General features: G+C 34.7%; 1 protein-coding gene and 2 pseudogenes across 2 annotated transcripts; all 3 read right to left on the bottom strand.

Moving 5' to 3' along the window:
* Positions 1-3,044: 3,044 nt before the first annotated feature.
* LOC104763069 (replication protein A 70 kDa DNA-binding subunit D-like) lies at positions 3,045-5,570 on the bottom strand (annotated as a pseudogene).
* Positions 5,571-8,976: 3,406 nt separating this feature from the next.
* Positions 8,977-10,652, bottom strand: LOC104760302 (protein HEAT-INDUCED TAS1 TARGET 1-like; annotated as a pseudogene). Its single transcript, XR_015588754.1, has 4 exons — positions 10,518-10,652; positions 10,087-10,196; positions 9,490-9,982; positions 8,977-9,397 (listed from the first exon to the last, which is right to left on the bottom strand). The product of XR_015588754.1 is annotated as a protein HEAT-INDUCED TAS1 TARGET 1-like (transcript).
* Positions 10,653-10,786: 134 nt separating this feature from the next.
* LOC104760301 (uncharacterized) lies at positions 10,787-12,877 on the bottom strand. Its single transcript, XM_010483208.2, has 8 exons — positions 12,554-12,877; positions 11,886-11,926; positions 11,715-11,792; positions 11,538-11,624; positions 11,396-11,430; positions 11,228-11,313; positions 11,076-11,141; positions 10,787-10,981 (listed from the first exon to the last, which is right to left on the bottom strand). Exons 1-8 carry the CDS (start codon positions 12,618-12,620, stop codon positions 10,947-10,949), a joined length of 495 nt encoding a protein of 164 aa, XP_010481510.1. The 5' UTR covers positions 12,621-12,877; the 3' UTR covers positions 10,787-10,946.
* Positions 12,878-13,971: the final 1,094 nt, after the last annotated feature.

Raw genomic sequence — 13,971 nt, 5'->3', positions numbered from 1 at the left:
TTCCTTCTTCAAGTTATGTTTCCCACCATCTGGAGGTTTGCTTTTTCCTTTGCTGCCATATTTAGAGAATAAACATATAATCAGATAGAAGAAACGAAATTTGTAGAGTTTTAAATGTAGGTCGAGTTTATAATCGGTTTACCTAATCACAATCGCTCTGTTATCAACTTCAGTCTCAGTATCGGTAATGTATAGCTGTGAATACTTTGCATAATCACCATTTTCTGGTTTCAAACTTCCTATTAAATGGTAATTTTGTCCTTGTAACCGAAACATGTTTGGTCCTTTACCTTTAGGTATTGATCTGTCAACTTTCCCACCAAGTGAAGTCATTGCAAACACCATATTATATACACGTTGGTGTTTCTGATAGTTTTTGCTTAGTGGATCATCATCTGAGAGCAACTTCTTAATAAGGTCTGGTGATTCTGCAAGCAATGGGATTTTAACACTCCCTTGTCCACAACAAAGAGTGAAAATTAGATTATTTTGATTCCTCCTCTTGTTTATGCGTTCATCAAACCAGATTAGTGCCCCACAAAACTTACACGTATATGTAGGATCACCATGGTCAAGATAATCTGTTTCAATCGAAAACACAATGTTAGTTTTAATAATCTGTTTCAATTGAAAACACTATGTGTTTAGTGTAAGATGATGTACCTGTTTTTGTAGACTTAGGAGGTTTTTTTCTTGATTTTTTTTAGCTGATGTGGTTGTTTTCTTTTTATTTGGGTTTTTTTCCACTCGTTTTCTTCTCCCGGACTTCTTTTTGGTGGTTGATGTCACCCGAACCACATCATCAATGGTTTTTGGATCCACGTCGTCTATAATTGAACTGATAATAGCTGGTTCATGTCGACTCTCAGTTACTTAATCATCATCTTCTTGGCTACTATAATCATATGTTTGTGCTTGTGTTTCGTCTCCACTGTAATTATCTGTGCAGTGTCCTTCCATTTCATCATATTCGATGTCAGAACCTATTTTGGTTTGTGATTCGAAAGTTTTACCTGCACGTTTAAAAAATATATTGAAAGTAAACCATTGATGATTAATATACACAGTAGGGTTAAAGACAATAACAAAATCCAAGTATTACCTTCGATAGACAGAACGGGATATGCATTATTAAAATCATCATTTAAATTTTTCCTTGGAAGATTTAATGAAGTTTGTCTATCATTGTCATGAGGACCACTGGTATTTTGTGTATATTTTTGTGTTAGGCATGAAGCAGGTTCTGTTATTTGTTTTCCTGAAATGCACCAATGAACTTCAATATCTTTATTCATTCGTAGTTAATATAGTATATGCTATCACTAACCTTTGGATAATTTCTTTTCAGATGGAGTTTCTCTTATTCGGATGTGTTCTTGAGTTTGATGGTTCGAATGAATATTGGTGATGTCCCTTATGACCAGATTAGAGGAGTTTAATGGAAGCTGATATGGAATTGGTGGTCCTTTATTGTCTGCAAAAGAGGTAGGAAAATTTAGAAATACTAACTAAGTATTTAAGTATTGTGTATATTGTTTTAAGAACTAATGACAACCCTTACTCTGTATAGGAATTATGGGAGAGTACATAACATTCTGGTTGACCTTGGTACGTGATTGAGGTAATGTTCCCAATAAACCTGTTAAAAGTTTCATTCTCTTAATATCAGAGAACAGCAATGTGAGCTTATGTAAATAAATTTAGTATAATTCACGACCTTAAGATTTTGTACCTATACTTTACGATGAATCAATACCCACATATGGTGAAGATCTTCTTGATGCCACCACTTGTATGTTAGTTATGCCATTCAGCACAAGGTGGTCTGCTTTGCATTTCGTAGATCTATTAGTAGGTGTGATTGCTACAATAATGTTATGGACAGATGATGTTAGAGAAAGCCAACATTTATAAAGAATTTTTATTGTCTGACATCGAAAGTATTAATTGGGTTGTTGTTACCTTGTGCAGAAAGGATTTGACTTGTTTGGTGAATGATCCCCTCACGGTGTGCATTTGCAAAGGTTAAACATTTGTCCTTTGTTTTTGATAAATCTTCAACGATTCTTTTGAAAACTGAGTTTAAAGGAACAGAAGCAACAATATTTGATGATCCATGTTTCGGTTTCCATTGTTTAGGTGTAGATGTTGCTTCTTCCCTCAATCTTTTAGGTGGCATTTTGACTTGATGCTCTTTGAAGGCTATGTGATCCTAGTTTTTCATGATTGAGTGGTAGTTTTACTAATGGGTCTATAATTGATGAAGACGGCTATGGGAAGCTAGTGGTGTAGAACCCTAGAATAGAATGTAAAAATACAAATAACTTATATATGGCAAAGTAGATAAATTGTGAGTGTTGATTTTATTGAATATGGCTATATAGATAAATCACTTATATATGGCTATATATTACTGATTTTACTGATTTTATTGAATATGATTTTAAATATGGATATAATAATAATATGATTGAGTTCTGATTTATTTGAAATAAAAGTAATATTTTGGTATGGTGTTACAGATATTTGGACGATTTCGAATAACTTAATCCGGTGCATAGCCTCATCTCATCGATTCAAGTAAGTTTCAATTAATACATAAGAAATTGTATTAGATACATTAAGCAGAAGATTAATATGTCATAGTATATAGAGGGTAGTTTAGAATATTAATTTGGTTTAGCTAAAATTGTTAATAGATTCCGTCTGCGGTTTTGACTTAATCTGGATTCTGACAGTTAATATACAAAAGTAAGATAGTTAAACAGGAGACGTATGTAGAACTAAACCAAACTGTGACCCATTTTATTAAAAACCGAAAGGAAATTGGTACATGACCAAAATTATTTCTGAAATCAGTAAATGAATTAGAAACTGTAGAAACCAGTTGGTAGTCTTAAACAACTTAAAAAAACTAAAAGGAAACAATAAACTTTAGATCCATAGTGTAGATAGTAGGATCACTCCTTTTTGATCTTAACAACCACAGGTTTGGCTTTCTTCTCATCGACAACCTTAGTGGGATTCTCTTTCTTAGGCATCACTCATGTAGGCTTAGTAACCTGCTTAGTAACCTTCTCTTCATTAGGCATCACTGCTGTAGGATTAGTAACCTTCTCTTCCTTAAGCATCACTGCTGTAGGCTTAGTAACATTCTCTTCATTAGGTGGCATAGCCAAGATAGGCTTAGCCACCTTCTCTTGATTAGGCATCACTTTATCTTTCTTGTCTCCCTCTTCAAAATCTAGAGTCCCACATTTCAAAAGAAACTCCTTGTCTCCTGTTTCAAATTCATTCAATGGTGTACGCAATTTTTTCGAGGTGGAAGCTTGATCAGAAGACTCAACATTAGGTGCATATAACCGCTTTGATGAAAGTGTCGTGGAGTCGGTTGTGTCTTGACTGTAAGTCAACATTAGCTGTTGAAAACATATATAGAAGAACATATAAGAATCTACCGTAAAGCAGAAAATAGATGTATATAAGTCTAGTATATTATAATAATACCTGATCGCAAGATTCGATTGTACCCTGGGTTACCATTTCCAAAGAATCTTCAGGAGCATCTTCAGATAACAGACCATTCTTTTCCAGCACTTTTGAGACTCTATACGAATCCTTCCCATCGAAAATGTTTTCTGCAGTTACAGCAATGAGGAAGACAAAAGTTTTCCCAACCAAAGCCTGAATTTGTGGAGGAATGTTTTCTGGGTCCTCAATCTACAATAGTTGAACATTTCAGTAGACATACATCCATAACTGCAGAAACATTCACATTGATATTTTATCATGACAGTACCTCTTTAAGACAGCCACCAAGAACAGACGTGGCGGGTTCACCAATGATATCTTGAGCAACACTATCATACAGTAGACATTTAGTTTCTCCAGTGATGTCCAGTACCTTAGCGTAGAGTCCATATCTGATCACATATTTATAACAGTTAATCGTAAGCACTAATTTTTGTTTTTCATTCAAAGGGAGAATTGAGGGAACACTACTTACTTTGGACCAACGCTACTGACTGGAGACTTGCACGTAGCACACCAAAATTTTGGTTTAGTTCCCTTTTGGCTCATAGTATTGTCTCCGACATTTAGTGGAGTCACTTTCTTGTTGCAGTTACGACAACTGATATAGTACCAGGCCCAATCTGTATCTATTGCGTAGATTGTGTAGTGTAGTCTAACTTTACCTACCTAAAGTCGAGAAAACGAAACATATTTATGTTACTATTTACCTAATGGCTTCTACACTTTAACTAAGGTTATTTATAATTAAGCACATACCTCGTAAGTAGCTAAAAGTTCAGAGATGGTCATTCTGAGGTGTTCGAGACACTTATCATCATTTATCGAATTCAGAAGTGCGAGACGTGGAGGATTCGAACGAATAGTAAGAGTCAGACCATCTTTAGGAAGACTATCTAGTGAAAATAAAACAAAAAGCAGTATTTGATGTAAGTTATATTTTAGAGATATTGAATAAGATATGTGGGAGGATACTCACGATGCGGTAAAGACATCTACTTCTGGAAATGGCGGATTAACATATACTTGTGAAGCATTGTATGCATTGCCAACACTTTTTGTACCTGTTAATTGTACGAACATGAGAGTTAGACGTTTACTTTTTATAATTTAAAATTTTATGAGATCTAATGCAATACTGAGATAGTTATATTCTATATGTTAAATTGCAGGAGAAGTTTACTATTATTACCATTGTAAGACTTGATTTTCGCAAAACGGATTACATAAAAAACCATGATGCCATCAGCCTTAGCACAAGCTCTGTAAACTTGTTCTGCAAATTCTCCCCACAAGGTACATGGCAATCTCTCATCACTGATTCATAATAATAGTGGAGGTTAGTGTTATGTAATAGTTAGCAAACTTCATAGCTTTAAAATCGTTCACCTTTGATCCCTCATCTCAAAATCCAGCTTTGCAGTTGGCTTATTGTTAGCCTCCACAGTTTCAATCTCTCCAATGTTCACAATCTGACCCATGACATCTATAGAAAATAGATATTAATTAGAGATATATACATTAGTATCTATTATTGACAGCTGGTTAGGAATGTACTTACCTATCAACATGTGATCTTTTTGTTCACCGCTCATAATTTTGTGGAAATCAACCAAGGATAAGTAGCTTGAATCAGAGACAGAGTCATTGGGAGTTACCACTGTTCCATTAATGAATGCTATCTTATATAGATGGTTTGTTGGTCAGAACTGACCATAAGCATTAGTCAGCTGGAAAGTCTCAATGAACTTCCAGTCACCAACAGTAAGTTTGTTGGCATAGCGGTTCACCAAGTCCTTTTTCAGCATAGCATGAATCTTAACATTCTGTAAATATAGAAAGAATAAATCATTTGCATAATTATTAAAATAATATTAATGAGGCTCAAATTTGTAGGTGATATTAACCTTTTCGTCGGAGAAAATACATTCAAGATTCTCGCTGGTAGTCGGGCGCCATGAATGGAGAACTTTCACCTGAATTCTCCAAGAGGTTTTGTATGGACGTACGTCTCTCAAGTAAGCGAATGAGGCAGCCATTTCAGAGTAAGCTGTGGGAATTTTTAGGTAATGAAGTTTTCTTTTGGATGTGGTGGTTTTTCTATTGGGTAGAGAATGACACATATATATAGTTTCGAAGGTTGTAGGTAGGGTTTTCTCATTTTGAGTGGGATGTAATTTTGATTCGCAAGTTTAGAGAATATCCATGCAATTTTGTTTGTTATGATTTAGGAAATAATGGTAATGGACATCGTTATTTTGAGTATAGTTAGGATTTGATTTATGAAATCCAATAATTAGGAATAATTAGGAATATACGGATCGATTCTGATTAATATACGTATAACCACTTACCAAATTGTTTGTGTACTCTCGATATTTTAGGGATGTTGCAAATTGTATTAGTTATATTTTTAGGGAAGATCGGATTTTCATAAGCGGATTAAATGTTTATAAAAAACCCGACCCGTGTGATAACTAAAGGAAATATCCAATTTTATGAATCGGTTTAAAAGCAGTAAAAAAACCCCGGAAGGACACAAATTTGTACTCCAAAAATGTTAAGATAGATTTTAAATTTATCAGTTACTAATTCATTTTTCCAATCTAAAACAATAATTATTCATTATAAAATCACCATCTCTTTTTCCACCCCTCTAAGTTGTTTTAAAGTTTAAACAATAAATCTCATCATAGTATTAGATTGTGGACTTCCAACTCAAAACCAATTGGCCATGAGTGGAGAGACCCATATCTTATATATTACACTTATGATCCTACTCAACTTCCAATGTGGGATATTGTATCCCTAATATGTCCCCTCGAGATGATGGTTCTTCTAAGCATCAATCTCGGTATGTTCGGGCATGAATCGGTGGGCCTACTATTGGGTCGGGCCGATTGTGGATTGGGTTGGGCATGTGCGGACCGGGCTCTGATACCATATTAGATTGTGGACTTCCAACTCAAAACCAATTGGCCATGAGTGGAGAGGCCCATATCTAATATATACCACTTATGATCCTACTCAACTTCCAATGTGGGATATTGTATCCCTAATACATAGTTTCTTTTTTAACAAATACTTATTAAAACAGAACTTTCGACCACAATTGTCTATTTCTCAAATCAGAATTAGGTTGATAGAAAGCAACACTAGATCTTCTTCGATTACTTCGGCGGTAGAGGCTGAAAGTGTACCAGATATGGGAAAAAATCAGATCTGAAGAAGGAGGAGTTGGGAGAATTGAAGACGAGAAAAGGTGACGAAGATGATGAAGAAACGAGGAGAAGAAGTGAGAGGAAGGAGACGAAGAAGAAAATGAAAGATTTGTGAGAAGTAGAACTAAATTAGATGTAGAAATTTGTCAAAAAAAAAAAACAAATATTTTTAGAGAGAAAGAAGAAAGAAATGAGACTTTTCAATATAGGAATTTTTTAGAGAGAAATTTGAGAGAGAGATCACATAAAAAAATAGGTTTGACTTATAGAGAGAAGTATATATATGTTTAAATTGTCCGGTTAGGTTAAAATTAAGGAATCGGTACGCATTCGGTTAAGTTCAGCTATCGGTTTGGTTAAATTATCGGTGAAATTAAGATAATATAATATTAATGGTTGATGGCATAACAAAGTCAACCACCAATAGTCTATAGGGAAGTCTACTTAAGCAAACCCTAAATCAAATAATTTTAGCCTAATCAATATTTCCTTGTTTAATTTGACTCGTTTATATGTAAATTTATTTTATTTCAATGTAGGAAGTCTATGTGGTAATTATTTGATCAATAGGTTTATCAAATTATTTTTTATAATTTTTTTAATTAAAATTTAAAAATATAATTAAGGAGTAGACGTCTTTTTATGTCTTCTTGTTGACGTCAATTTGTAATCCTTCTTAAGAAATCTGTTGCAGACTTCCTCGGGTTACATCTGTCATTTTGGCTTCTGTTTTTTATTTGGTCGTAAGGGAGTCAACTGTAATTTCAGTACCCTTAGTGGTTATGTTTCTCGAATATCAAATATGGAGTCTACTTTTGCATTCAACACTAAATAAAAGTATACAAAATGCAATTGCTCCATTTCTCAAATCAGAATTAGGTCGATAGAAAGCAACACTGCAAATTAAGCAAATATCCTTCAGGTGTAAACCTCCCCGCCTCAATACGGTAAGTGGTTCATTTTAGATCCTCATCTCAAAAATATTTACTTCAATCTCTCTTCACGAGTTCATGTTAGAAGCACTAATAAACAAAAAAACTACAGATGGAATGGAACAATGGATTGGACACCATCAATGACAAGATCAGACGTACACAATTCAGAAGCAAATAATGACCAACATCCGTCGACCCCGATGTATACAAAATAGATGGCCATCAGAGAAGTAAAACAATGACGAATATTTAGATTTACATTGCAAAATTTCGTAAAATTCTTCTGTTAAGTCCACGTGAAATAGGATGCATCATCAGTGACCAAAATTTTTTTTTCCTTTTCTTTTTGAAATAGATTGCTTCTTCATTTTGTGATGATGGATGATGACTTTAGATCAATATTTACCATTAAATATATATTTTAGGTGTATATACATTTTATTTTATTTTAGGTGTTATCCAAAACACTGTTAACTTCTTATTCCTTTTTTTTTAAATTTCTAATAGAAAATAAAAATTGAATATAAAGACAAGATATCTAAAGAGAAGAAATTTGTTATAATTATAGCTATGGTAGTAATGAAACTTCTCCATAAGATTGTAATTATAAAGATGTTTATGAATACGTTAATGTCGTTAAAACCGTTGTACGGTAAATCGGAAAATCAGGATAGTTCATATATTTTTTTATTACCTTTAAATTTGTTTGATTATTTTTTTCGCAACAAAAAAAGTTTTTTTCTCTGACAAATATTAAATAAATCATATTTTTTAGACATTTTCCCAATAAGAAACTAATTTAGCTACGAGCCGACCTAAACACGAGATTTTGAACACTAATCCAAAATCCAAACACAGGTTAATTCCAAACTGACTGTTACACGAGAGTCCATGAACTTAAAATCATAAATATAGGATAAAACCAGTAATTTGTCTCAATCAACAAAACATTAGTTCATCCAACCATTTGTGGATCATAGAATTCGGCAATATGTTTCAAATGTTTGACTCAAGAAAATGCACCGTCTCAGGTGAAAAAAAATCTTATCTGTCGCATCTTTTAGCATTCTTCTCAGTTTTCCAATCTTTTCGAAGAAATTGTATCCATAGTTACAAAATGATATCTTCGATTGTATCTATTGTTTGTTAAAATCATGGTGACTCACTGCACGATAAGACCGTCTTTGAACCAAAAACACGCACACATATAAATGTCGCTACGAAAAGGATAAGGATTCTGATTTTTTTCTTTAGAAAGTAGCCATAACTTTTTAAAACACAGATAAAAATTCTTATAAAACAATCTTAATAACAGACAACAAACAAACATACATAGCGTTTTCAAGATACTTCAACAGATAATAAGTCAAATAGAAACATTCTTAATATCGGAACCAACAAACAAAGTTCCACAACTAGCATAAAGTTCTCCAGATACTTACCAAGATCACAGCACTTGTTTTAGTTGATAGATAAGCGCAGGGCACAGAAGTCAACAAGCAGACATGTTGGCTCTTTGACCTGAGACTCGTCATTACCATTAAGCTGAAACATACGTCTCCCACACACTTTCACAAACGAAGTCTTCTTCTTGTAGCATAGCTTCACAGTCAAAACAAGGTCTCCCTCGATCATCTTCACAGCAACTATCATCACATCTCTAAGTCCAACATATCGTGTTCCATCACCTGACGGACCTTCATAAATTCCCTACCACCACACAAAAATTGAACAAGATTAGATCAAAATCTTTGTCATTGTTAATCTCTGAAAACTTTAAAATTTCACTAACAAGACTTTACCTCTCCAACACTCTCAATGTCTGGACTGAACACATGCAGTCTTGCTCCAACTGGTTGGTCCATCAACAGCTTCACTGCTTCATCCAAATTCTCAGCCTCAATTACTTCTCCTTTCATGGGGACGCGAGGAAAGTGACAACCAAATGGAGGAGCCTTAAACGTGCATCCCAAATGTCCCCAATGTTCTCTTCTAGGCAACCCATTTTTGAAAGCACAGTCAAGGCAGTCTTTGACAGTGAGCTGACGGCGTTCTTGATCAATTTCTCTCTGCCTATCTTCCTTCTCGATCCAAACATTTCCACCATATACCGAAGAATGTTTTCGATAGTGAACTCAGAGCTTTGCTGATCCATTTCTCCATGCTCGTCTTCCTTGCCAGCGTTATCCACCAAATACTGAGCTGAGTACTCAGTATACTTAGAGTCGAGCTTGAGGATAACCCGTGCAGAGCTTATCAGATTCACCGCTACCATAGCTGCATGTTCAGATGCATCTGCAAAGACCAAAAAAAAAAAACAGATGAAAAAGTGAGTTGCTCTAGATTCTTTGACAAACAGAAAGAAGCACATGAAGACTAAGTTGCTCTAGATAAGTTACCGTAATCTTCTCGCTCCTTGCTTGCTCGTTCGCAATCAGGATGACAGATGCCAGCACAGTCTTTAACAGATTGTAGAAACAGCTCATTCATCATCTTCGATTACTTATCCCTGGTTCAGAATCAACAACCAGAACAAGACATTCACAAATCCACAATCAGAGAAGAACACAATCAGAGCAACAGGAAGACTAAAACAAGACCTAACTATAGCTCTCAAGTCTCAAGTATAAGGCATGGTTTCAAGTTTTGACATAAACATAACAAAACCAAACAAACGCTGATAGCTTCCTCAGGCAACAATGACTCTTAACCCTAAAAAGTTACTGAAAAAATTATGTTCAGTGTTCAATAATCGAAGTGAGAATCCGTAACAAACCCAACCAAACTATAAGAATCCAACAGAGAAAGAAAAGAATCGAGAAACACTTACCGGAGGAGACACACAGAAAGAGACGAGAATCGAGAGAGAGTCGCCGTCGGGTAGAAAAAAAAACTCATTTACCGAGAAACTTCAACCTTTACTTATCGATACGTCGCCGTTACTAATTTTCCATAACACGAGTTTTTGTTTTTTTTGCTAGTTAAATTAATAGAGACTTCTCCAGATCAATGCTACGATCAGGATAAATTCATTAATGAATTAACTACATCCAAATCTTTACTAAATTTAATAATGGCTAGGGTTGGCCATTGATTCCCTTTTAAAACCGAACTTAAAAATGTATTGAAAGATCGAGAGATAACAAGAATCCTTAGTAGAATAACAGAAGCATTATCTTTTTATCAACGGAAGAAATGTAAAAACAACACAACTTAATGGCATAGTAGGTAGATCTTTTGAGTGATTACAACGGAACTCTCATTTGCGCCCTTCGACTTTCTTAGCGTCTCTTGCTGCAATGAACCACAAAACATTACAAGATCAGAAAAGTTTCAGTTTGTGAAACAAAAGCATCACAAATGTAAAAGGTGTTTCAGTGGTTTATACCGGCTTTTTCCTCTTCTCGCTTCTTGGCAGCTTCTTCTCTCTGTTGGCGAATCAGAGCCAAACGATCTGTACAAACACAAGATAATCAATAAGCCCATTTAGAAGCGTAGAGAAGAGGTAACTGAGAGAACAAGAGATTTCTTGTTGTTTACCCAAATCCTTCCTTGCTTGATCGGTCTTGCCTTGCTCTTGCAGCCTCATGTATCGCTCATGAGCTCGTTGCTTCTCTAGCTCCTCTCTACATAAATAATTTCAAGACAATAATATTTAGATGGTTCCTGAACAAGAATTGTTGAATGATAGAGAGCTTAGTAATAGACCTTTCACGCCTTGAGAGTTCAGTAGTTTTACTAGCCTAACAAATGGCAAGAACAGAAAGAAAATCTTTAGTTACAAAGAGTCAAAGACAAACATACATTACAGATTTACAGAAACTGACTGACTACTAAATAGATGACTTACATCGAGGTCTCTTGCTTTTAAGGTCTTTGGTCTTACTCTGTTAGGGTTATCAACCTCGATAACCGCTTCAGTTCCTTTCTTCTTCACCTGATATTTACATACAAAGTAAAGATGAATTGTACAACAAAGAAAATAGATGAGGCCGCATAACAAATAACATGGAGGATTTTCACTCACATCAGCATCATCTTCGGACTCTTCTTCAGATTCCTCTTCTGACTCGTTTTCAACATCTTCTTCGTATTCAGCTTCTTTCTGATAATGTCATTAAAAAGGACAAATGATTCACCCCCCAGACATACACATCAACAAAAGTATCATAGAGGTAAAAGAAAACCACAAAAATACCTGTTTGAATGATCGAGGACGTGCAGCAGATGTGCCAGCAACTACAAAACACACAGAGAAGAATAAGTTTAAAACTCTAATATTGATCCACACATCTCTCAATTTTACAGCTTCAGAAAACCCAAAACTGGACCAGATTACACGAAACTGAACGCTTCTAATGAAAATCCTATGATCATAGACCAATACACCATCCTAGCCAGAAAATTTTATACATCACTTGTTCAAACAAGAAACAATCTGGAACCAGTCAATGAACTCATCCAATTTAAAAGCTTCATTATACAAACAAAGGCAAAGCATCTGATAAGGATAAATCTAGCAAACGAGCCTCCACCAGTCACAAAGGCATGAGCAAAATGATAAGAACTCAATGATCATCAAACTCATATAAATCTACAGGACTTGAGCAGCAGAACAATCAAAAATCGAAAATATTACCAATCCTTACGCATATCAACTAATTCAATTCAACGAAACGAATTAAAACAATCTCACGATTCCAAAAAGGGCAAAAATCAAAGCAAAACCAATTAGGGCAAATACCAAAACTCCCAAAAAAAAAAAGAAATGAAGATTGAATCAAATCGAACTTAAAAAAATAAATCAAAGAGAACGATTCATAACTAAAAGATTACAAATATCAAAGAGAACGATTCATAACTTACGAATATCAGCAGCACTGGAGAATCGGCGTTGGCCGGTAGGTTTACCCTTGAACTTGCCTCTTCCCATCGTTTCAAAATTAAGAGAGAAACCACAAATCAAGAAACGAAACCACAGAAGAATTTGATACTTGAACCCAGAAAACGAATTGATTCGCTAAAACGAATAAAAGTGATTAGCTTTTTTTTTTGAAATTAGTGGAGGATCTCTCGTCCTCTCTTTTCTCAGTGACGACGAAAACCCTAAAAAGCTTAGCCACCTGTGGATTTTTAGGGATTCTTTTGTGTTTGAGTGTGATTTTGATTTTTATTCCTCTGTTTCGCGCTGTACTATAACTACGTGTGACCTTATTAGATCGAACCGTCATTAACTCGTTTTGTTGTAAACGGTCAATACGACAACGGTTTTATTTCAGTAATGCAGGATGTTGCTTTAACAATTTACGGTCCAAAATGATTTTTTTTTTTTTTTTTTTTTTTTTTGTGTGGAAATTGGAAAAGCAAACAGAAATTTCTAATTCTATTTCTCAAAAATAAAAAATATGTTACATAAATTGATTATCATAATTTGAATATATATATAGTTGTACATGTGACCTAAATGGAAGAGGAGGAGATCATCACAGTTCACACACAGATAACAGATTCTTGACATTATTGTAGATCTGAGGCCTAAAACATTTGTGAAAACTTTCTTCGACGTTGGTGGCATCAAAGAGCTGCTGTTTCAATGAATAAAAATTTCTCTTTCTCAAGACATTTGCTTCCTCCATTGATACTTCTCGCGGCGATGGTCAAGATCAGATTTGTTACCAAGGAGGCAAGGAGAATGCATGCATCACGCATGATCACGAGCTTGGTGGTACCAAAGATTAATCTACGAAGATCCTCGAGCCACTATTCAAAATCCTCGAACGTTGTGTGACACGTAATATCCTACACAACTATATCTAGCTCCTCCCATGGCTCCAGTAGGCACTTATAATATTTTTTTGTACTATACGTAAATAGGGAAAAACAAAGCATTTAGTAAGTAAAGTATCGGATTACCTAATCCGGTTTTGGTTTTCGACATTTGGATAATATAAACCAATTGGAAAATGAAATACCATTTGATTTGGTTTTAATACTGTTTCAGTTTTAGAACAATTTCGGTTCAAATCTATATCTAAAATTTGATTGTAGTTTTGATGGTTTGTTTATCTTGGTAGTTTAACTTGAGTGCACCTCATTATCTCCATTGTGATTTTCGTTAACGTCTTCGTTTCAATTTCTCTCAAATTAGTAAAAAAAAAAGTAATTCTAAATTGTTGCACTTGCACATACACATGACTCCTCCTTACACAATTAGCGCTAGAATCGAACTACCACCAAAGTTAGATAAGACGAAATATAAGTTTGGATTTGAGTTCTTAAAACTT

Source organism: Camelina sativa, chromosome 18, assembly GCF_030686135.1.
Source record: "Camelina sativa cultivar CO46 ecotype springtype chromosome 18, ASM3068613v1".
NCBI classification, from domain to species: Eukaryota; Viridiplantae; Streptophyta; class Magnoliopsida; order Brassicales; family Brassicaceae; genus Camelina; species Camelina sativa.
The sequence above is the reverse complement of the archived record's forward strand: the minus strand, read 5'-3'. Positions and strand labels throughout refer to the sequence as shown.

Coding starts and splice junctions, on each gene's coding strand:
- LOC104760301 (XM_010483208.2), bottom strand. CDS start 12,620: ATGGGAAGAGGCAAGTTCAAGGGTAAACCTACCGGCCAACGCCGATTC. Junction 11,927..12,553: donor CTCCAGTGCTGCTGATATTC/GTAAGTTATGAA, acceptor TGTGTTTTGTAG/TTGCTGGCACATCTGCTGCA. Junction 11,314..11,395: donor GAACTCTCAAGGCGTGAAAG/GTCTATTACTAA, acceptor TTATTTATGTAG/AGAGGAGCTAGAGAAGCAAC.